This window comes from Oryzias latipes, chromosome 15, assembly GCF_002234675.1.
Source record: "Oryzias latipes chromosome 15, ASM223467v1".
NCBI lineage: Eukaryota > Metazoa > Chordata > Actinopteri > Beloniformes > Adrianichthyidae > Oryzias > Oryzias latipes.
The window spans coordinates 18,517,550-18,542,642 of record NC_019873.2 but is presented as its reverse complement, the minus strand read 5'-3'; the positions used below and the strand labels follow the sequence as shown (position 1 = coordinate 18,542,642).

The following is a 25,093-nucleotide window of genomic DNA, read 5'->3' as shown; positions in this document are numbered from 1 at the left end:
GATCCTGCTGGCAAGGGTTAGTGGGGAGACTTCCTTTTCTGGAATCACCTGATGTGCTGTGTTGATGATCTTTCCCCCCGTCTATGCCTTCCTCTCACCCCCTCTCTCTGTCCCGCTGCTCGGACTCAAATTGTGCCACGTTTGTGCACAGAGCAACAGCATAAGTCATTCACTCAGGAGAGTGAGGGAAACGCACAGATCACACCCACTTCTCCCCTGACCCCCCCCCCCCCCCCTTCTTTTATCTCATATCTCGTTCTGGATATATTCCTGACTCTCTTCCTACGAAATGTTTTCTTTCCTTTTTCCCACACTACTCCAGTTTCCATCCTCAGGTGGGTTGTCAGCATGTCTTGGAGGCAAACGCTCCTTTGGTCTTGTTCTTTATTGTTTTTTACATTTCTTTATCATATTTATATACCTTCTCCAGCTTCTAAACCTCCTCTGTCTCTACCTCCATACTCTCCGCCTTCATCCACACCCTGTTTCTGAGCGCCGGAGAGAGTCGCCAATTGTGCAAAGCAGAGGCAGCAAGTGGGAGTGGACCTCAGCAAGCGTGCTCGCTAGAGTGTGTGTGTGTGTTTGAGAACGTGGAGAGGAAAGAAGGAGGAGGAGAAGAAGGAGGTGGTGGTGGTGAAGGAGGGAGAAAGCATCAGCACAGTCCTCCTAGTCTCTCCTGTCTTCGTGCACACTCCCAGTCTACATGGAGAGATCCTCTCTGGGCTTCTCAATGGACATTTCTGTGGCAACATTTTGGTTGTGAAGACAGAGGCTCTGGGTGCTCGTTTTCACAAGCTTCTACATGCTGGATTTTAAAATCTGTGAGGAAAAGAGAGGAACTGGGGGAGAGCTCTGAATATGAGTGAGGAGGCTAAGGAGAAAACAGGCAGCGGGAAAGGAGTCCATCGCAAAAAGAAAGGCAAAAAGGTAAGAGTTGCTTTTGTTTTGTTGTGCCTTTTTGGTTGAAATGATGAGATTGGTTCATAAAAGTGGGGTAAGATGTGTTTGAGCATGGTGTGTTGTATTGAGAGGGTTCTATATTTGGGTATTTGACTAATCTGCAAGTGTCAGGTTGTTTATGAAAGAGTCAGTAAAATCTGTACATTGGATTTTTTTTTTTGTCTCATGTCTTCTTTCTGTTGAGTGTTGATCACACAAAAAGAGAAATATGCATTCTGTAATGCTTTCAAAGCAAACTGAAGCACCGCCTGTCAATCACCGGTTATTGTTTTCTTGATGTTGCAACTGGTCCGTCAGGGTGTTTTGCCATGGATGGCTGACTTAAAGAAGGGAAGCGTGTGGAGTGGAAAAAAAAACAACATTTCGAATGCAAGGCAAGGGGATGTCCTCAGGGGTTAGGGTGGGGGCAGCATAACACACGTACAGCGCAGGCATCTGTTGTGTTGTCGAACTCCTTCCCAGTTGTGCGTGCACACATCTATACCACATGCACGAACACATTCTGTCCGTTCTGGGCAAAGTTGTTTTCATGTTTTTTGAACTTGGGTGTTTACCACATAAACATGTTTGGACCTATGGTGTAGAATGTTTTTGCATTGTGCGTGTGTGCGTGTGTGCACTTCTGTGTAATTTTCTGAATGTGGGTGACAGTTAAACACCTTGAAGAATTTGTGGTTCAGCCTTAATTAAAGGTGTGTTCTGGTTCCTGTCCCTCTAAAGCATTTATGGCATTGTCAAGGCTATAATTCAACTGTTTTGCCAATGAAAGCTGTTGATCATGAAGGAAAATTAGTTTCCTAAAAAAGGAGATTAAGTGTGTCCCACGAGATCAGGGATTTGGAGGACTGAAAAAGACTAAAGCACGACAGAAAGGGCTTTAAGTGTGTGTTATATCAAGTGAGTGGCTTCCGGTAAAGCTGTCAGTCTGGTTCTTCAGACTGCCTTTGGTGAATAGTGCTTAAACTATGCAATCTTCACAGGCATGCAAATCTGTGCTGTCTTGACCTTAGTATATTCTTCAGTAGCAAAGAAGTAATTCCAGAGAAATTGAGGTCCTGACAGCAGGTGACAGACTGAGTACACAGGTGGAAAGACAGAATTCTGCAAAAAAAAAAAGGTGGATTTACTGTCATCAAATTGGAAACGAAACTAGAAAACTAAAGGAAAACAAAAAAAAAAAAAACAATTGTTGTCTGCTAAAAAGTTCCAAACCACATGCCTCATGTTGCGTTGGCGTGATGTTTAACGGTTTGGGCCCACAGCAGTGAAAACTCAACATGCTCAACTGTGCCTGGCCCAAAGCCTCCTTTATTTCTTTCTCAAATTTAGATCAACTTACATAACTACCAGTCCATATTTACCTACATGCAACAACTTGCAGCCCCACGACAAATACCATTATAAACACAGCAGCTTTTAACTAAATTATTAAAATTGGACAGTCAGTTTACTGACTTGTGTTGTTATTATCTGAAAGCCTTTTTTTCTAAAATGTTGCATTTCAGTCTGGAATGTAGAAATTCCTCGTCTCACATCAGAGAAACAAGGTTAACTTAGACTGTGGGTTTAGGACTAAATCTGAAACTTCTCTATTTTTCCCCCAGTAAACATCCATGTTATCTCCCTCCCACAGTCTCCAACCATGAAGCAGAGAACTCCACAGAAAAATAATCCACTCAAATGTTTTTTCTTTTCTTTTTTGCATATGTGTGTTGTTTGCTGTGTGACAACTGGCACAAATGTGCGCTTGGCTTTTGCTGCGTGCGCATGTGCTCACCAGATATCTGCCAGATGTGTTAATGATTGTCGCCATGGCAACTAGTTTCTGAAGTGAGCGAAAGACGTCGAGGGTGAGAGCAGGCAGAGGAAAGAGGGGCGGACTGGTAAACTCAGTGGCTGGAAGAGAAATTTATTTTTCATGAGGCAGCTACCATAATGGCTGCAAGCTCAAGGATAAGATCATCTTTTGACTCAAGGTCTCAGATTTATCCCAGACGACAGGGATCGTTAATCAACAAAACAGTCTTGGTGTTGCACATTGTGTTTTGTTTTTGTACGTATCAGTGTTTATGTGTGGTGAAGTGTGGCATGTCTGCCGTGTTTGAATTGCTAACTATTTCTCAGTGTGTTTGTGCAGCGCTTTGATGTTCTTCCAAATGGTCTATGATCTCAAAGAGGCTTAATGATAAGAATTTGATGTAGTGATACAGATAATAAGATTTACATAACTCAAACACACACACACACGCATGCACGCACACACACACACACACACCAAACTAACTGAAGACTCAATGGCAGAGATTCGTCCTTCCATTTGGAAGCTTTCCTTGGGTGAAGAGAAATGTTTTGTCAGATATCTGAGCACCCATTTAGCCATGCTTTCTGTGTTCATCTTATAATTTGTTTGACTGGTTCAGCACAATATTTTTTTGTATAAAAAAGGTAAAAAGAAATTAACAAAATATCTTCAATTCTATATTTAATACTTAAGCTTCTGACAAATTTGTTTGTTCACCCATTCACACACACATTCACACACTGGTGGCGGCTCCGCTGCTGAACACTGGCACCAACCTTCCACCAGGGGCAAAGTGGGGTTCAGTGTCTTGCCAAAGGAGACTTCCACAAATGGGCAGGCAAGGCGGGAATTGAACCTGCAATATTCCGATCAGAGGCCGACCGGCATACCACTACACCACGGACGCTTTTTAGCACGCCATGTCTGCCACCTGCAGTTGGAAGAGGCTTGGTGCGAAATGTTTAAATCTCGCAAATCTTGTGTTAGGCTTTTTCTTTCCCAGATCTATTTTGAGAAACAAACGACTCTGTGTCATAAAATCCCCTCCGGGCAAAAAACGCGATTAATAATGTCTCCTCCATGCTCAATTTTGAAATGTCGGTTCTCCTGTCTTCTCTGCTTCGACTGTCACCATCAAATTCGAGTCCCCGATTCATATAACTTTCAAGCGTGTTTGTACGTAGAGCCCAAAAACGGTCTTAAAAATGGGACAAGCTACATGAGAGTTTTGAACGCAGAAGCCCCCTGCATGTTTACATGCACACTTTGCCCACAGAACAAACATGGATACTAGTGTTACATAATGCATATTAGCACATATTGCTTACGTTCTTTTATCCAGGTCTAAAAAAAACTATCCCATAACACGTTTTGGTATGCTTAAACATCCGGGTACCCGTGCAAATGTAATGTGAGGAGGTGGTGTTTGTGTCAGAAAAACCCAACCAAAAAGTCTCCCTTTCAAAGCTTCAGATCCCTCAGACATGATGACGAGCAGAGACAGCTGTGAAATGTGGTATCATGGAACCACTGGATTTGTGTCACAAACAAGCCGCCGTTGTTGATCTTATTTCTCCACAGAGAGGATATTTTGTCACTGCCACTCACTTTCAAAGCTCAACTGGAGGGGTAGCAGAGTTCATTTACATGCTGTTGCTTTGTCATGCGATCTCTTATTTCAAACTTCAATGTGGGATCATTTCCTGACTGTTTTAATTAGCAGAAGATGAACTCTGAATATTTTTTTAAAAAATTCAAAACACTCCTCACAACTCAGCATATGTCTCCCTTTTTTTATTTTTTTTTTTATTGTGTTGCTTCTAATGAACCATCCAGCCATCCAGGCAGAAAGGTTCAAGCTCCTCTGTTCTTTGTCTTGGATGGAAAAACCCTGTCAGAGACAGAGGGCCTGCGTCTGGAGGACTGGTGAAATAAGCCGTTCTGTGACAGCGCCTTCAAAGAAGAACGGCACATCACATCCCCCAGATATTAGCAGGGCACTGGCGAATGTGCTGACGGGAAGTCTGTCTGCATTCGTGTATGTGTGTGGAGGAAAGAGCAAGCAAAGTGCTGCTTTTGTTTTTGCAGATTACACTAATGGACTTGGCACAGATCAATTCTTTAAAAAGGTTATGCCTCATGCTCTCCTGGAGAGTCTGCAGAACGTATAAATACTGTAATAGGTGGGATAATTAGGCTAGTTTTTAATAGCATGTTGACATTCCTTTTAATAAAAAGTAAAGTTATCAGAGTATAAATACTAATAATCGTTACTGTCAAACAGTTTCAATATTTACCAATCTCATGGATATCTTTAAACTGTTGAACAATTTACATTTTTCAACTTTTTTATCAGGAAAAATTGATTTAAAAAGTGTTCTTATCATGTCAGGAGAATTACTTAATTTTCTCACATCTTTATACATTTAATATTAGGAAATTAACCTTTAAAAAGCTGATTAAAATTGGAAAATTCTGATTCAAGACGGATCTGGTGTGTTGTGTCTCACAATCTCATACAATACCCTTAAACTCCCCACGTTCACTCATGCTTTATTGGCTTTTTTGTATAAGTAAACACAAATGTGTTCCCTCAGGTTTTCTGTTAGTATGCAAGTGTGTGGGCGGGTGTGCTCCTGCGCTGTGGTGTGCACGTGTGTTCGGGTAGGCGTCTCAGAGCACGGGCACATCTGCACGCCCTGGGGAGAGGGCAGAGAGATCAGCCTGTCGGAGCTCCATCACTTTTAGATGAACTCTTTCTGTTCATTTCTCTCCGCTAAGGGAAGGAATGAGGGATGAGGTGAAAAAGAAAGAGAGAAAGCATTAAAGAAGGGAGGGGAATGAGGTGCGCAATGGAGAGAGAGGAGGTGTGATTGATGATGGGGAAGTGAGAGGGAGGCGTGAGCTGGGCATAGGCTGAAAGGTTTAAATATTTTCTTTTTTTTCATTGTTTTGTTTTGAACACATTTGTTTTTGGTCATTTGTGTTAGCAATGACATTTCTTGATTAATATGTTAAAAAAATTCCACTTTTAAGTTTTATAGTGGTGAGATAAATCATATGGGCAGTTTGTGGCCATGTGACAGATTAATCCAAGTTGAAGCCTTTTTTTCAGCTCAGTGGTCATTGCTATTTGGTTGGATTTGACAATGCCAAAGCCATGGACTTTCCCAAATACTGTTTGCGGGACAAACAAGCCTAGCCATGTTTGGAGTATGCTCTCTCAGGCAACTGTGGAGCTAAGGATTTGACGCTTACACTGAAAAAAATGAATCTTAAGAAACTAAAAAGACTTTTTTCCATGAAAAACTCCTGGCTAGTCTTGGTGATAGGAAATTTTTTTCTTAACATAAAAATTTGTCTGCCTAGCTGTTGGACAGGACAAGTTAAAAAAAATTAAAAAAAAACCTAAAAATTTGTTGTGAGACCACTTTTCCTGCCCATTGGCAGTTTTATTTATGGTTATTTAAAGAAAGTCAGAGTTCGCTCTGAGTTTTTCCTCAGTCTGAATAGGTTTAATGCTCGGAGCAGAATAAAGGGACCAAACGGCCACCGTAGCCGAGCATTGTGGGACAAAGTACGAATGAGGCAACCATAAGCCTCGGACAAACATAGAGCAACGATGAAACACAGTAACTCATTGAAATGTGATCGGATGAATGCAGGCTCATAAAAACGACTTTTGATATGACACACATTACTTTTCATTCTGTTTTACTTTCAATCTATGTCATAAACACATCAGCGTACGGTCTTAGCTGTCGTCTCTTAAGTAACCGCCTTGCAGCAGGCCTCTGCCCCAAAGCAGCAGTGAAAAGTGTTGTAACTGACTTTGACATGGACATTCAAAATTGATCAGCAAATATAAAGTTCGAATAAGTAAACTATCTGGACAAGGATTGCGAGGCATAGGATTTCCATTATTCTTTCTCTCGTTAATTTGCACCGCCCTTGTAACTCCTGTTCAATTACTGAAGAGATCTTCATTCACATGCTTTTGTTTACAAGCTTTGGTTCGTAACAAAATGGTCTGTTTGACGTCAGTCTGAATACAAACCAAGTGCAAGGTTCTGGACTCAATCAGGACCAAAATAATGAACCCTTAAATTTTGGGTGCAACAACAGAGCCAAAAGTATTCCATTTTTGCTGTAATCCTAAGCTGTTTCTTGTTTTTTGGAGGAAATGACTTGTTTTTTGAACCATTTAGAGGTTACCCGGTGAACTAACGTGGCTCCAGTTACTTTGATGTTTGAAACCAGCCTAAAACATGAATTCTCAGTTTTTCCATTCAGTTCAGGGGAGGGTAATTCCAGGCATTAAGGGTCGCTGTATTTCCGTGTTTCTAGACGTCTTATGTCTTACGGCTGATTTTCTGGATCAGGTGTATTCAGGGAATTAAAACATACCAGACAGCAGTGTGTTGGGAAAAAAAAAAACAAGAAAGAATGCATTCCTCTGTACTGACCCCTACTCTATAAAAGTTCAGCATGTACAAAATCTGTTGATGCGATGGAGGAAAACAGAACAAAAAAGGACATTACTGACATTACTGACATTACTGACATCACTCTTTGTAATTAGTCATAATAGGTGGGAGGTTAAGTTCTGCCTTTCCCCTTCAAACATTCTGATGTAAAAGAATGTTAATGGCTTCGATCAAAGCAGAATACTTTCAAAATGTTTGCTTGCTAATTTCACAATCATGCAACTGTCACCAATTTGTTACCAGTGGTTGTCCAAAAAATTGACATGCATCTAGGAGTTTCGGCATGGTTTAATGAATGAGATGGCTAGCAAGCTGTTGACCTGGGCATGGGCAGGTTAACCCTTAAACACCACAGCTTTAGGTCCAGTGTTTACATTCTTTCAATTACAGAAACTCTTCAACTGTTTACACAATTAACACAATTCCAGCAGTTTCTGAGGAAGAGAAAAGTAGCTTTGGTTCGTAACAGAATGGTCCGTTTGACGTCAGTCTGAATACAAACCAAGTGCAAGGTTCTGGACTCAATCGGGACCAAAATAATGAACCCTTTTAATATTGGGTGCAACAACGGAACCAAAAGTATTCAATTTTTGCTGTAATCCTAAACTGTTTCTTGTTTTTTTGGAGGAAATGACTTGCTTATTGAGCCACTTAGTGGTTACCTGGTGAACTAACGTGGCTCCAGTTACTTTGATGTTTGAAACCAGCCTCAAACATGAATTCTCAGTTTTTCCATTCAATTCAGGGGAGGGTAATTCCAGTCATTAACGGTCGCTGTATTTCCGTGTTTCATAGACATCTTATGTCTTACAGCTGATTTTCTGGATCAGGTGTATTCAGGCAATTAAAACATACCAGACTGGAGTGTGTTGAAAAGAAAAAATGCATTCCTTTGTACTGACCCCTACTCTATAAAAGTTTGGCATGTACAAAATCTGTTGACGCGAAGGAGGAAAACAGAACAAAAAATGACATTACTGACATTACTGACATTACTGACATTACTGACATTACTGACATTACTGACATTGCTCTTTTTAATTACTCATAATAGTTGTGAGGTTAGGTTCTGCCTTTACCCTTCAAACATTCTGATTTAAAAGAATGTTAAACGTTTTTATCAAAACAGAATACTTTCAAAATGTTTGCTTGCTAATTTCACAATCATACAACTGTCACCAATTTGTTACCAGTGGTTGTCCAAAAAATTGACATGCATCTAGGAGTTTCGGCATGGTTTAATGAATGAGATGGCTAGCAAGCTGTCAACCTGGGCATGGGCAGGTTAACCCTTAAACACCACAGCTTTAGGTCCAGTGTTTACATTCTTTCAATTACAGAAACTCTTCAACTGTTTACACAATTAACACAATTCCAGCAGTTTCTGAGGAAGAGAAAAGTAGCTTTGGTTCGTAACAGAATGGTCCGTTTGAAGGCAGTCTGAATACAAACCAAGTGCAAGGTTCTGGACTCAATCGGGACCAAAATAATGAACCCTTTTAATATTGGGTGCAACAACGGAACCAAAAGTATTCAATTTTTGCTGTAATCCTAAACTGTTTCTTGTTTTTTTGGAGGAAATGACTTGCTTATTGAGCCACTTAGTGGTTACCTGGTGAACTAACGTGGCTCCAGTTACTTTGATGTTTGAAACCAGCCTCAAACATGAATTCTCAGTTTTTCCATTCAATTCAGGGGAGGGTAATTCCAGTCATTAACGGTCGCTGTATTTCCGTGTTTCATAGACATCTTATGTCTTACAGCTGATTTTCTGGATCAGGTGTATTCAGGCAATTAAAACATACCAGACTGGAGTGTGTTGAAAAGAAAAAATGCATTCCTTTGTACTGACCCCTACTCTATAAAAGTTTGGCATGTACAAAATCTGTTGACGCGAAGGAGGAAAACAGAACAAAAAATGACATTACTGACATTACTGACATTACTGACATTACTGACATTACTGACATTGCTCTTTTTAATTACTCATAATAGTTGTGAGGTTAGGTTCTGCCTTTACCCTTCAAACATTCTGATTTAAAAGAATGTTAAACGTTTTTATCAAAACAGAATACTTTCAAAATGTTTGCTTGCTAATTTCACAATCATACAACTGTCACCAATTTGTTACCAGTGGTTGTCCAAAAAATTGACATGCATCTAGGAGTTTCGGCATGGTTTAATGAATGAGATGGCTAGCAAGCTGTCAACCTGGGCATGGGCAGGTTAACCCTTAAACACCACAGCTTTAGGTCCAGTGTTTACATTCTTTCAATTACAGAAACTCTTCAACTGTTTACACAATTAACACAATTCCAGCAGTTTCTGAGGAAGAGAAAAGTAGCTTTGGTTCGTAACAGAATGGTCCGTTTGAAGGCAGTCTGAATACAAACCAAGTGCAAGGTTCTGGACTCAATCGGGACCAAAATAATGAACCCTTTAATATTGGGTGCAACAACGGAACCAAAAGTATTCAATTTTTGCTGTAATCCTAAACTTTTGTTTCTGAAGCAGAGAAATGTAGCTTTGCACTAATATGAAACACTTTACTGGAGTGTTTATGCAATCAACATAAATCAGCGGACTCTGTCACAGAGAAAAGTAGCTTTGCGCCGGCATGCAAAACTTTGTTATTGGTGTGTTGCATATTGGTGCAAAGGTGGTTTTCTCCGCATCAGTATCTCCTAATTCATGTTGATTGTGTAAACAGTCAAAGAGTCACAGTAGGTCAAAGAGCATGTGTTATTTGGGTGTCACTGGCCACGTCTCAGATGGTAAAGGGTTAAGAGGATGTAAAAAGAGTTTAGTCATGTTTTCCACTTGCATCATCTGCAAAAGCATGAAAATGTGAAAAAAACCCATTGTTTTTTTAAAATATTTTTTAAGGCTGTCTGCAAAAACGAATCAATACCACAGTAATCTCAGGCCTATTTTAAGGAGCAGTTTTCTATGTTTGAAAGGCAGAAGCTGGAGTCAGGCTTTAATCTTGGAGTCTAACGTGTTTTATTAAAACCTGTGTCAAAATGTGTCTATAATTAAAAAAAAGAGAAGGTCTGACTCACTGTGAAAATTAAATTCTAGAGTGTTGAATAATACTTTTGAGCATGTGCTTTTCTGGATCAAAGTACTGTCAAAAATAATAGACTCACTGAGTCACCATGAAATCTGAATGTGAGAAAGCTCAACATTTTCAACCTCTGTTGCTTGGTGACCCAGAACGCAGCTGCTTTGACATGTCTATAATAATATGTACTCCACTGGGACTGGTATTTTCCTCTGCTGGTTGTCACAGTTGCAAGAACCCCCAAAGTCTCTTTCCGTTCCCCACGGCTTTGTCAGGAAGGATTTTTATTGTGTTTCGCGAAAAAAGAGCGAGCAAAAACAAATGTAAACACAGAACCTGACTTTTTAACGCCAGATGTATAACTCCCTTTTACGTTTGGGATCCTCATCTTCCTCTCCTGACCCATTGTTGCCATGGTAACTATTTGCAGACTAAGATAACAAAAGCTTTTGTTCCGTACCAAAGGCAGTTAGAGTGGTTTTTATTCATCCATGTTATGATCACATTTCTCAGATTTTTTTCCCTTAATTTATATTTTATAGTTTTCTTTGGCAAAAATGAGCAAACAGGCCGAAGTCAATGGTAATTTGTACCCCATTCATCACTGGTTTGTTCATTTGTCTTTGCAGACATTTCCCCACAGAAAAATCGCTGATGAATAAAACTGTAATGCAGACAGTAACAATGACTATGTTTTTTCCCACACTCATTCCCAATGCAAGGACTTCATGTCATGTGGCGCACATTCCTGTTTGGCCCTGTTTGATTTGCAGACTGATGGTGTTTATTCAAAATAAATATTCAAAGCACATGTCTTCGGGGTGTGCATTCTATATTCTGGATTCAGATTTTACAACAGGGGACTCAGCATGACCTGAATTCAGCCGGTGGCATTTAAGACACAGAAACTGAGAGAAGATGGTTTGCTGAAAAGCAGAAACTGTGATTTGTGTCTTCCAGCATCTCTTTTAATCCCGGATGTTGTTCATTTAAGTAAGATGATGAATTCTGGCATCAGTAATATGCGGTGGCCCTGATGTGCAAATCACACCAACCAATCACTTGTCGCAAAAACATATTAAATTTCACAAAGACAATTAAAAAACAAACCAAATAATAAAACACCAACATAGCATTTTTGAAATCAAAATGTAAAAAAAAAAAAGTTTCATAAAAAACAAATGTCATTTCCAGACATTGAAATGGAATGTTAAACAGTGAGACTAAATTGGCACATCACTGATTGGTTGATGTTTGAGTTTTGATGAAGAGGGAAAGTAGAAGAATGTTTTGACTGAACTGTGATTAAGAACGGAATAAGAGATCACTGAACCTTTGCAGTGGTTGTGGCCAAAAGCTTAAAGAAATATCTAATTCAGAAGATATTTTACATGACAACCAACGTCCGGTTGAAAACGTGAACAAACTTCATCATGCATTCAGTGTCATTCCATGTGGCCAACCTTTTCCGTTTTTTTATTACCGGTACTTTTTTTTTTTTTCCCCAAAACGCTTCCTTTCTATTTTGTTTAATTTATTTGGAATTGTGTTTTGTTTCTTGGAATTCTGTTTTTTTTTTGTTTTGATTTCTAAAATGTAATGCTAATTTTTGATAATTAATTTTACTTCTTTTATCGTCAATGTGATCTACATTATGTTTTTGTGTTGAGTGATTTATTGATGTGTTTTCTACTTCAGGACCACCGCAGGAATACATTCAGACCTGTAAAAATTGTCTTTCTTTAAACAAGTTAAAGAATACAACATGTTTTTCTCTTGTTATACATGAAGAAATCTGCCAGTAAAATGTAGAATTTGTCTTGGTAAGATTTCTTAAAAGAAGTTGTGAGGTCTTTCCCTTTTAAGTCAAAGTTTCATCTTGAAATTGGCTTCAAAGAGTCACGTTTAGGTATACTGCTAGAACAATTGTAAAATATTATCAAAATCAGCATATATTTTCAAAAAAAATAAACATCTTTAAAATAGATGCATTTATATACATAAATACATGCCTACTTTCCCCCCCTAATTATTAAATGTTAACGCTACAACAGTCCAACTATCCTTATTAAGACTAGAATTACACATTTTATATAAATTATATGTACATTTTGAGTAAAAACCTAGTTTTATTAGAAATATTAATTAAAATAAGATGCTTTCAAGATCAAAAGTACTCAATATGTTTAAGACTTGTCTTAAAACAAGTTGTTACATTTTACTGAAAAGTTTACGAAGGCTACGTTCACACTGCAGGCAAAAACGACCCAATTCCGATTTTTTTTTTTTTTGCCCCTATGCGACCTGTATCTGATCTTTTCATGACAGTCTGAATGACACAGATCCGATCTTTTCAAATATGACCTCCTTCTGAACGGCCAGGCCACATGTCTCCGACCCGTACGTCAACGATATGCTACAGACGTCATCATTTTGCGTTGAAGTAGGCGGGAACGAGAACATAAACATCAACCATGGTGGACGATGCTGCTGAGACCACTCAGTGGAAGGGAAGCGAGGTAACGACTGGATTAATATTTGTGGTGACAGCTCTATTCAGGCCAAACTCAAGGGCTCTTATCACAACTGGGCGGTTTTTGAAAAAAATTTCCAGCGAAATGGCTGAGCGTGGGTACAGACGATCCTGGCTCCAATCCCAGCGAAAAATAAAAAGCCTCCAAGCCAAACACAAGGAGGTTAAAGACTGGAACAAACGAAGTGGCCGTCAACATATCACATGTCCATTTTACGAGGAGCTTGACCGCATTTTGGAGGATAAGCCCAGCGTTGTTAACATCTATTGTTACGAGTTACGTTGTTCACCGTTGAGTACTCTTCTGCGCATGCGGGTCACGTCTGGGTCATTTCACGTTCACACAGGAGATCACCAAAGTTCGCATTTAATTGGAAATGTGAACGGCCTTGCAAAAAAATTTAATTAAAAAAACATCGAAATTGAGCATTAATACCTGCAGTGTGAACGTAGCCTGAAAAGTTAGTTTATTTCTTATGATAAGTGCAAAAATATATTTAAACAGTAATCTAGACAAACATATTTGGTGCGATTTTGTTGTAAAGACATGCCTCATAAACCTAACCGTTGCTTTCTCTGTAAAATAGAAAATAAAGACTAAAATGACAATATTTAAACATTAAACATACATTGTTTGATTAAATTAGTTTTCGTCTTAGAATTAAGGTCTGGAACATGACAGTTAAACCAATAAAAAAAGATAAGACGGTCCCTTTCCACTCTATATTTTTTATTGAAAGCTAAAAATATCATTCAGCCACATTTACTTTTATCATGACAGCCAGGTGTTCAATAAGTCAAGTCAAACACCAGCACCATAAAAAATGTACTTTTCATCAATCATTTATCAATGTGGCAATACATTCCTATCTAATTTTATGTTAGTGGATGGATCAGCTCTTGGCAGGAGTTCCACAATGTTACCTTAATCACTGCTTTATGGTTTTTCCCAGGCTGTCTGGCTGCTTTCTTCAGGAGTGACTCTATCAGTGGGCTCTCGACACCACACAAATGGGGATTGTGTGGGGGTGGACGCGCTGTTCCTTCTGCATGCAGCATGTGAAATAATAACTGCTAAAGATTTCTGTTCTGAGTTGACAACAGCATGTAGGCCCCCAAGGCAACACCACCTGAGCCATCCGAGTACATTGGGGAAACCAAAAGAATGAGCAGATAAGGAGGAGGCGGGTGAGAATGATGGCTCAGGCACAGGAAAACTTGGGTGGGATCACATCTCTAAAGGGGATGTAAATCTGTGCAAAGATTCATCGCAGGTGAAATAAACTCCATGCAGGGATGCATGAGAGCCACTGGGACTTCAGCGATAGTGCCAGCACAGGTTCTCTCGATTTATTGCATAACTGAGCATCTCTCTCATTTTCTACTAAACCTGTGACATTTGTTAGAAACCAGAGCAGGAAAGAAAATTCTCACCTCACTTATCATCTAACTTTTCCAGTCTCCTTCACTCTAAAAGCTTCAGAGTGGGAAAGAGCCCAAAAGATGGAATCCGCTTGATATTGATATCTCAATTTGGGTTGAAGGCAGACTAATGTGGTTTTGATTTGATCATACGCTGTGCTCCTCTGAGAGGGGTTAAAGGTGACTGTCTGCTTTGTTCCTCTTATGCCTGGAGCTATTTTTATCCCACTTTCTCATCACAACCAGAAAAATGACTAATAATTGGACAGAATTTGTCTTTATGAATCAGTCTTTAGCTCCATCTCCTTCATGGTGCAGTAGTTATTTCAAGCAGACAGTGATCTTAACCAGAGAGTTACATTATCTAAATCATAGCATTGTTTGTAAACTGCCTAATCAGTTTGGGTATGTGAGACTTACAGATCTTAACTTATCTGTAATTTACACAGTTGTTTGATACTTTCACTTTTTTGGTGTTTTATTGAGGACATTACCGGTATATATCTTGACTTGTAGAAAGTGTTGATTGACCAACATTTGAAAGTTCTCTAAAAATCTACCGCATCACAAAGTACCGGTTATTAACACACTTTTCCAGATTTGTATCCAAAATATAGCTTTAAAGTCACACATTGATCATCTATCAATCTGTTTTGAAAGCGTTTCCCAGTGGTCTTTTAATTATATGGTGGTTTTATCAAAAAAAAAAAAACTTGTCTTTTTCTAGGACATAGCTTCTGCAGAGTGGCAGTAATTCATCAGAAATTCCCCTCTGAATTGTTCGCTGGACTGTTGCCATTGAGTAAACCTGCCCCAACTTCCCGTCACCGATCTATTCACGTGCTCTCCCGCTTGCTTACAGCGCCCCACACCCCCAAGCTAACATTTAGCTGTGCAACCATTGACTGTATATGAGAACTGGACTGAACATCCCCTTTGCCCTGGCCAGGAATTACCCGCTGGTTCCAAAAAGCCGAAATCCCGTAGACTTCTGTTGAGAAATTAACAGCTATTTCGCAGTCATTATGTTTGTCAAAATAAAACCATTCCTACTCTGCTACCTTTTATTAATGTGTTCTTGCTAATACTATTTTTTGTTTATCATGATACTTCTGCTGAGGCACAAGTTATTCAAGTTATTAACTGAACAATCAGATGCCTCAATAAAAGTAGGTGGCCTTGAGTCGAATGTTCGAAGCATTTGATTGACAGATTCTCCAGAGCCCCTTTCCGTGGTAGGGGTGTGGCCTTCTAACATGCTCACTTCTGATTGGAGAGAGTGGTTACCGTAGAAGTGTAGACAGATCAATCACAGCTTATTGAGGACGTCTGGTTCTAACATGGCGATGGACACATTGTGGAAAAATGTCAACCGAATTGTCTTCCTTTGGTTACAACCGGAAGCAAGGCATTTTCTATGGGTGTCGTCGCACGCGATTCGTCCAGTTATATTACACAGTCAATAAGAACTTGCAAAAATAATGGCAAGCAATGTTGGAGCTATCCAGCCATACAGTTTTGATAAATGCCAGCTCGGTAGAGGAAAACAGAGATACATGGATCTTTTTGTCTACATATGGATGCATCAGAATGGAGCAGAGCAGAGAGCTTGTGGCCTGCCCAGCGTATTTTCTACAGAACAAATACAATATTTCTCAAACTGCATTTTTTCGTATGTTCCTAATTCACATTAATTTGAATAAAGAAAATACTTTAAAATGCAGTTTTTGGCATAATTTATTTTTATAAATATCCCCCACCATGAGAAAAGTGCCACAAGAACGTGTTAAAAAAACAAAAATACAATTTTCATCTAAGTGGGTCTTTCAGAAAAACAAAACACACACTCTGTTATGACCCTCTTCCAAACCATCAAACTGAAGGAAAGAAAATTCTCACCTCACTTATCATCTAACATTCATCGTGACACAAACATTTTGGCTGCAAACCAGTACTGTGAAGAAAAAATGCTATAAGGTTGGCTGTTAGAATAGTAAGGCAACTCTGTTTTACCAGTCAAGCTTTTTAGTAGACTGTGAAGGATTTGTGAAAGCCTGACTTTCTCTCCTGGAAAGCCTCTTCACATTGGTAGTTACTTGAAACGGCATGGGGAAAAAATTGATTTTTAAATTGAGCATCGACCTCAGGTCCTGTACAAAGTGGCTTCTTGGAACACATGGAGGTACTCTGTGAAGAAACTATAGCAGCATTTTAATAATTCAAATGTAGGTAGAACTACCAACTTCATTTTTTTCACTTAACTTAATTCTTTTTCTACTGTTGGTCAGTGAAAATTATCTGCATGTCACATCTGTGATATACATCCAAGCAAAAACGTTTGGTTCTTGGACATTTTAATTATCATGCTTTCAAACACGTTGAACTCTAGACCAAAGAAAATGTGCATGCACTTGCAAATGCACGTAGGTTAAATTGGCAGAATAGTAATCAGGGACTAAATCCACCTAATTTCACACAAGAATTGGATTTAACTTATTACTCTGCCAAAGAGCTGTAGCTAGATAACCAAACCAGACAATCAAGGCATGTTGGATGCATTGTTCTGGGTCTAAATGAGGCCCATTTGAGTCTAAACAAGGATTTAAACATGATGCACATGCCTTTGTATTAAGTCTTAATTTTTTAAATGTGTTTTTTTATGTGGCTGAGACTGTGGGTGCGCTTGTGCACGTTTCAGCTATGGAATGCCCCTGTGGTTACAGAGGGCTGGTGTCTTTTCTCTTAATAACAGTGACTGGGCTTCTCCTGCCTAGGGTCAGAGACAGAAAACACACAATGTGACAACCTCCAGCTGCGAGGGTGTGAGTCTGCTAATGAGCTACCCTTTGAATCTGTTTATGCATTCCAGAGTGTGTGTGTGTGTGTGTGTGAGTTCGTGTGTGTATGTGTGCTTATTCATGGTACAACCTGAGCAGACATTTTATAAGCGGTGAACCTGATTATTCTGTCATCAGATACCAGAACAGTCATTGAAAAAACTGTAACAATACTTTATTGAAAGCAGGAAGACTTTATTTTAATTAAATATTAGTTTAAAAAAAAATGTTTTGATTGTTTTTCTGTAATATGCACAAATATTTTCATAATAGCATAACAAAATACATAGAAGTAATACACACTGATAAAACTGTTGGTATATATCCTTCATTACACAAAATTTCTGTTAAAGATATGTAATGCTGACCATTTAGTCCTAGTATTCATTTTTGGAATGATTCAAAACTTAATTTTCAGAGTAAATTTGTTTCTGTAGCATTTCTTCTGTAGCATTATTGGTATCCTGTGGGTTCATTTACCAAGTTAAATTTTGAAACCTAACAGCATAATGTTTTATGAACCACCTGTGCTCTTGCACTAGTGACTCATGGAAAAAATGGGGAATGGATAAAAACAAGCACACTTCTTCCCGACTCCAGTCCTTTATGACATTTGTTTAGGTCATCCATCCATTAATCCATTTTATGAACCTGATGAATCCCTAAGGGTTATGAGGATGCTGGGACCTATCCTTGCTACCATTGGGCAAAGATAGGCTACACCTTGGACAGGTTGCCCGTTTGTTGCAGGGCCACACACACACAGACACACACACACACTCACATTTACAACTAGGTACAATTTAGAATCAGCAATTAACCTACGGCAACAGAAAAAAGCCAGAGTGCCCGGAGAAAACCCACACAGGCATGAGGACATAATGCAAACTCCACATAGAGAGGTCGCAGGCGGTATCGGAATCAGGTTCTCTCCCTGTGAGGAGAGTGCTAACCACTACACCATTGTGCAGCCCTGTCACTAATTGTTTGATTGATTGCATGCTGTTTTGGCAGACTGTCAATGTGGGGTTCAAAACATTCCTGATTTCAAAGAGGGTTGTGGCAGTTTTAGCTTCATTTTAGGATCCCCAATCCCTTCTTCCTGGATAAGAAATGGACAAATGAAAAAAATGAAAATATTAAAATGTGTTAAATAAAAAGTCTGCAAATTCATGCTTAAGCATAATCTAATTTCCTGTTTTGAACTTCAGAACACAAACAAATAAAACAAGTCTTCTTTAAATATTACTGTGGATGAATTTGGTACCATAAATAGGTTTAAACAGGTTTGAATCCAGCAGTTTGTTGTGATTCTGCAATAAAAATCTGTCCAGAAGAAGGATGAGTCGTCTCTGCCTGTTGATGATTTAATATGACTAATATAAGTAGGTAGAAAAGCAGTTGAAGAGGGTCAAATGTGGGCAATATGCTGTAACTCAGCAGAGCACAAGGGGACTTGAGAATGATATGGTGTCGAAAAGGAGTCCGGGGAACAGAAAGAGGGGAGCCAGACTCCGTCTTCGCCCACTTGTGTCATGAATAAATCACTGCTGCAATCTCCTTGCCGTCTCACCCACTATGGACCAGTATATCTTCAAAGTTGTAGCTCATCCCAGATGGCTTTGTTTACCCAATGAGAGCAAGCCTTTTATTTATTTATTTATTTATTTTAACAATTTAGGACTTGTTCTGCCCAATACAGCACTGCTTATCCAGAATATAAATATATTAAAAATAATGGAAATATCCAGAAAAAAATATATCCAAAGTGGAGAGACAGGTATGGACCACTTTTTATACTTGTGGGATTTTGACACGTGATACAAAATCTTCCAAACAGAGAAACTTTTTTAAAAATCACTGACAGGGGAGTGTGTTATATAAAAGATGAGTAGGAAGACAAAATATCACAGCCAAAAAAGGATAAACTGAAGCCAAAGTTCCTAAATGATAGTCTGTTTAGCCCAGTAGAGCTCTGTAGGTTGAAAGGAAACAAAATGTAGAAATGTCCTCCCTCTGACTAATTAAACAAAAAGAGCCATTCTCCACACTGACCTGGACAAGATGGTGTTTATCATGGCTTTTTTGTGCCTTCTGTTTCCATTGTGATGTAAGTGGTAAAAATACAGTAGAGAAAATAGGTTAAAAAATGAAAAGCTTTGATTTCATTATATACTCAGCCACCTTAGTTCTACTGAACTGTAAGATTAATTTTAAAAAGGCTACAATAAACATACTCCCAAATTAAGTTGTTTTTTTTTCTAAAAAAATGTAATGGTTAATATTCTTGCAAGTCTTCTTCGAGTCTTCTAAAGTCTTCAAAAACTGTTAAATAATTGCACTTGCTGACATAATTCTAATGTTTTGCCTGGTCTTCACACTTCAACAACTATACCAAGAAAACTAATCAATACATGTTTTTTCTTATTTTGTGAGTAAATGACACAATCAATATTTTTAGAAATATGTATGCAGGATGTGGTGCCTGCTAAAGTTAACTAAGTATTACATTTTCCCCCTATGTATAGCTCAAAAATGTTCACATTGTTTTGGCAAATGTGCTTCTTGTGATCTCCTTTTAATTAGCTTTAATTCTCTGTAATTTCCACTCATCCATTTTCTTATCCCATTGTATCTCCTTCGGGGTCACAGGGTTGCTGGAGCCTGTCCCAGCTACTGTTGGGCAAAGGCGGGGTAAACTCCGGACATGTTGCCATATTGCAGGGCACTTCTCTGTAATATTCTGCCAAAAATGCCTCTTTAAGCTTTAATCAATCTTGTTCATGTTTATGCTCCTAAACTACTTACATAGGTTCGGGAAAATATTGGAGTTTAAAGCAGATTTATCCCCAGTTTGCCACCATGCCAGTCAGATCACCAGGAAGCAGCTCAAGTATAATGCTGTCTGCAAACAAATAAACTATTTAATGCCTTAATTTGTGGTAAAAATGCATAAAAGAAGGCAAAAACTGGTCTTTAGTTTTATTTGTTTTGCATCCCATTCCATTGAGATCTGGCTACAAGTTTTCAAAATCAACATTTGCAATGTAATTTCATGGCATGCCTGTCTTCAGTGATTCCCTCTGTGTAACAAAGTTGTCCTGCAGATGTCCTGTAATAAAATCAATACCATTTGTGATTGTTGTAGCATTACTATTGTCTTACACCAGACCGTCAATATGCCCAAAAACTTCACATGAATTTCACATAAAATACGGTTTTCCAGCTGAAAATGACAGCTAATTGTACGCTCTGGTGGCACAGTCACAGTTGGTTTTGTATGAAGAGGACATTAGCATTGATTTTCACAAAGCTGCGACTGGGTGATGCGCTGGGAGCAGGAGATGTGTGGCTGACGGTGTAGGAGGCAAATGAAGTTAGCCTGACTCCTGCTCCATTTTTTAAATTAGTTCCAGCGTTGAGTGGTTAATCATCACAGGAAACAAACCAAACATGTAATAATGGGCAGAAAGACAGGAGTGCTGGTGACTTTTCTGCTCATGTTAACCAGATTGTGCTGCAGCATGGTCTTCCCTGCTAAATTCTGAATGGATTTTGAGATGCGATTGACAGAAAGAATTGCTTTTTGATTTCAGGGCCAAATTTTTCCTCACGATGACAGTTAAGCAGCTGAAAACTGTTATCAGATTGTGCTGTTCAATATTTCTACATTTCAAAGACAAATTGTTATTAGCTGTTTGTACAGTGGAAACCAATTCACAGCAGAATCCCCACCTTGAAGGAGACGGACTCTGGTTCAGTGGAAAAAAAAAATCGCTGTCTGACCTCCTTTTTTTCCTCACACTTTCAGTCTGCAGATGTGCTGCTACCTGTCGCCTTTTCTGTCTTCCCTCATTTTTCTCCACTTTTGTATTACTGCCCTCCATGTCGGCCTGCTTGCTTTCTCACAGTTGTCTTTCTATGACACGGAGGTGAATTTTGAGACCTGAAGGATGGGTTGGGCGTTGAACTAAGAAGCTGTAACTACCCCCCCCCTCCCCCCCTTACATAGACAAAGAAGCGGTACTTTCACATCAAAGCCCCTGTCTTTCGCTGCCTGCTGACAATCCTGATCACTGGGCAGCCTAAAACAGAGAGTGTCTCGGTAAAGGAGGTGAAACAGTTGCAGGATGACGAGAGAATGTAAATCAACTCAAACGCTTTTTTCTTCCTGTGTCTCTGAATGGCTACAGGCATATGTGGCTGGCTGTGTTGAACAAATCTGCTGCGGAAATACTGGTGTCACGCCAGACTCGCTCTTTGGCTCTGCTAGTGGCTACTAAGGCAAGCATGTGGCATCTGTAACCAGCCTGCTAGCAACCTCTAACAAGGCCCTCAGTGTGTGCCTGAATGATGATCCGCCATCTCTTTTTGCATCCTTTGTCCCAAAATCGAGGCTGTAAAAATTCTAACCTAAACAATATTTTCCACATATTGAGAGCATGTTTATTGCAAAATGTACAAAGATAATTTACTATTTCATCAGAATAGTGTCTTTAAAGTCCCACTTTGATCATCATCTGCAGTGGTTTATTAAAAATTAGCCTCTTAGTGGTTGGTAGGACCATTGGTGCTGAAAGCCTTCCCACACTTCCCATCATCACTAGCTTACAGCCCCTCACAAACCATTTTTACGCAACTACAGAGCTGTGATGTTGCAGTATTTGCAGAACACCAGTTTTTGACCTAACAAAGAATATTTAATCATAAAATAAAGATTAAAAAAGACACTAACATGTTATAAAGCTTTTTTGATGTGCTTGTCAAACATAAGCTCAACATACTTACTATTTTGGCTTTTAAAGTGTAATGATTTCATGCTGTGTCATCCTCAAAAGTTGCTTTCTCCAGCAGGATGTTGAGTTGATGACATTTCTATGGTTTTTTACATTCTCTGACCACAGCTCAGGCCTCCCTCTAAAAAAAAATCATTTCAAATAAGCTCAGATGCAGCGATACAGTTCGTTTTTTTGTTTTTTTTCGCCACATGTGACTCGGTTATTTTGTGTTTATGTAGGTGTTCGTCAAAAGGGGAATGCCTTTTTACTGAAATGATCCTAAAGCCACCGTATAGTAAAGAATTTTATATCATGATTTCTGAATATTTTCATGTATAGACTAAATGCCCTTAAAGTCAAACTTATAGAAATATGTAGAAAACAAAAAAAATAAATACCCAAAAAATTTAAAGCAAAACAAAAAAATTCATTTATTGAGAGCATTTTGACATTAAATTGTACAAAGATAATTGTTTTTGCGGCACTTCCTCCCTATAAATAAAGGTGATCATGTTTTGTATGATCCTGTCTTGTTTGCTGCACACATCGTCTTTGTGTGATAGAAACTGATTCTGTTATATTTTGGTGCTGATTTAAGATGGACAAGAATCATTGTTATTCACTGCTATTAATGAATCAAACGTCTATCTTTATGATTACCTCTCAGTCAACTTGCTGACCTCGTTTGGTCTCTATCTTTATTCTGTTCCCAGTTCTAGTCCTGGCTCTGAAAAAAGTTTAGAAAATATTTTCAGCTACGCTTGTGATCCTTAGTGTGGCTGTCATGGAACAGCCAGTGTTAGGATTTTTTTTTGACAGCAAAAGCCATTTTCACTTTTTGGGTGTCAAGTTTTACAAATAGTGTCTCTTATGTTTATAGCTGTTTACAGATGCTTATCTGGGAGGCAGACAGATGTTATTGGAGCCATGAAAACTGAGGGCACAGACATAAGTTATGATTTAAGGTTTATTTTTTTTCTTTCATTTCCGCCGACGGGGTTAAGTTTTGTTTATTTAAATTATGATTCATCCTTCTGAGTCAATGCTGAAAGCATGAAACGGAAAATGGATTCACATAAATGGCAGATCCACCATTTAATTTTGCCCAACTTGGTTTTCTCTGCCATGCTTTTTCTCAAGCTTGTTAACTAATTATGTATTTCTTTATTTTAATTATTAAAATTGTAATTTATTTTTCAAGGCAGGTGTTGGGTACACATTGAGATTGCCAGTTCAAAATATTCTGTTTAAAAACATCAATTTTTATCCCCTAATGTGAGAAACTGTTGAGACTGTCTGGAGTCTGTGAAATTCCAGTCACAGAACGGATGTTTTTTTTTTTTTTCTTCACTGTGATGGTCTCCTCACAGCTCCCTCGTGTCTGTCCTTGTTTCCATGGAGACCAAAAGAGGTGTGGAGAATCTTGAAGCTCCTATGTGGTTGCTGGCTTTGTCATATGTGTAGCGTAGCACCAACACATATCTGTCTTTTTGCAGACAGCTGCTTAACAAAAACAGAAATTTTCGAAAATGCAAGACAAAGAACAATCTAGGAATCCTGCCAGCTCATTGCCATAGTATTTTACCTTTTTTGGACCCAAAATATATTCATTACTGCAAAAAGCCCCTTCTTCAGTGACCTCAAACTTGCGATTCTAGAAAATCTCAAATATTAGTGATCTGCAAACTAATAGTTGTGTGTTTTGACAGCAATAAATACTGTTAAATGAACAATAGCACCGACCTGCTCATTTGTTTGTGTTGTTATGTTCTATTTTTCAGTACAGAGAGGCTCATTTGTTGATCTCCTAACAAGATTAGCACTCCTTGTGATTAAGGGCCCGTAAGCTTTACTGTGAGGTGGGAAGGGCTGTGTGCTCGCACGTTTCTGCTCTGGTTCGGTTCATTCCCTCCGACAGGCTTTCCCTTTTTACACCAGACGAACGTGCAGACAATGTCACCCAGGCAGGATTGACAGAAGATGCAAAGAGTTGAGAGGGTGAGTTTCAAAGCACAGCTTCAAGGACCTGTTTCTTATTTTACATGTCAGATGGCACCTGTACGAGCACACCTGGGCTTCCGCAAAGTGGCTGACACATGGCTGACAGGGCAAATTAATAACCTGTTTATGTGGTGAGACGACTAGTTGATGATGCGATTTGAAGAGGAGGAAAGTCATGCGGAAGCACATGGATTTTAGTGGCTGTGAGGTCAATTTGCCAAGAGAAGTGTTTCTTAATTTCTTTCTTATTTGCGTTTATGGAGGTAGAATTTGTTGTTCTTGATATTCCACAGGCTTATTTTTTTAAGAAAATAGTCTAAAGGTTTAGACTTGGGCATGTGCATGTTTTTTTTGTTTTCGATTGGTAATGTCTTGAAAATCTATCTTCATTCTAGGTTGTAGAACGATTTTTTTTTTAATCAATAAAGCTTCTAAAAGAATCCATTTAACTGAAAAAAATATTTCTAAATCTACTCTACCCCATGTGGAAATGTTAGCTCAGAGACAGAGTAATGGAGGATCTCTGCACCGCGGACTTTCCTTTTCCCCTTTGACCCGTTACCTTTTCAGTCTGTTCCCTCCCTGAGCTATCATGACAGGCTGAACTCCACCAACATGAAGGTGAGGACATAATATGCAGTGGTTGAGGCAGGCAAGCTACAGTGGGGGTCTGAGACAGAAAAGCACATGCATGGCCGGATAAATCTTTTCTCCAAGCAGAGTTGGGGCGACAGGGGTTGTGTGGGGACTTGTGGACAATGAGCTGTGGGAGAAGTGTGTGTGTGTGTGTGTGTGTGCGTGTGTGTGATTTGTGCATGGCCTTTGTAGCTGTACTCCCCACACTAAGCAATAACTCAGACTTTTTTCTGGAGTGACAGATCAGAAAATGTCTTCTGATGTAGGACCTGAGAGCCCAGCTGTCAAGCTGGAGCAGCAGAGATGGCTTATTTGGAGCAAAATGAGAGATTTGGGAGCAGTGGGTGTTCTGTATTAGAACTAGTAGCATCTTAAAGCTTTATGTGAAGGAACACTGATAAATCTCTCTTCTTTTATTGTTTGTCTCTGTGCTGTTAGAGATGTGATGTTGGCTGCAAAATCACAATCTTTTTGAGATTTTTAAAGCAATAAAAATTCTTTCAGCACACCACTAATGCAAATACATGAATCTAAATAGATATTGTTTGTTGTCGCTTATTTGATGCGCCACAAA

General features: G+C 39.0%; 1 protein-coding gene across 2 annotated transcripts in view; it reads left to right on the top strand.

The window, feature by feature from the left end:
- Positions 1–431: 431 nt before the first annotated feature.
- The window catches only part of LOC101165834 (ankyrin-3), a 113,422-nt gene continuing 88,760 nt past the window's right edge, over positions 432–25,093 (top strand). Inside the window, exon 1 of one of the 2 annotated variants that reach the window (XM_023963649.1) lies at positions 432–927. In XM_023963649.1, coding sequence (XP_023819417.1) covers positions 859–927 — 69 coding nt within the window. In that variant the 5' untranslated portion in view covers positions 432–858. Of the gene's footprint in view, positions 928–23,796; positions 23,881–25,093 lie in introns of those variants that run through there. The other variant, XM_023963665.1, reaches the window with a different exon arrangement.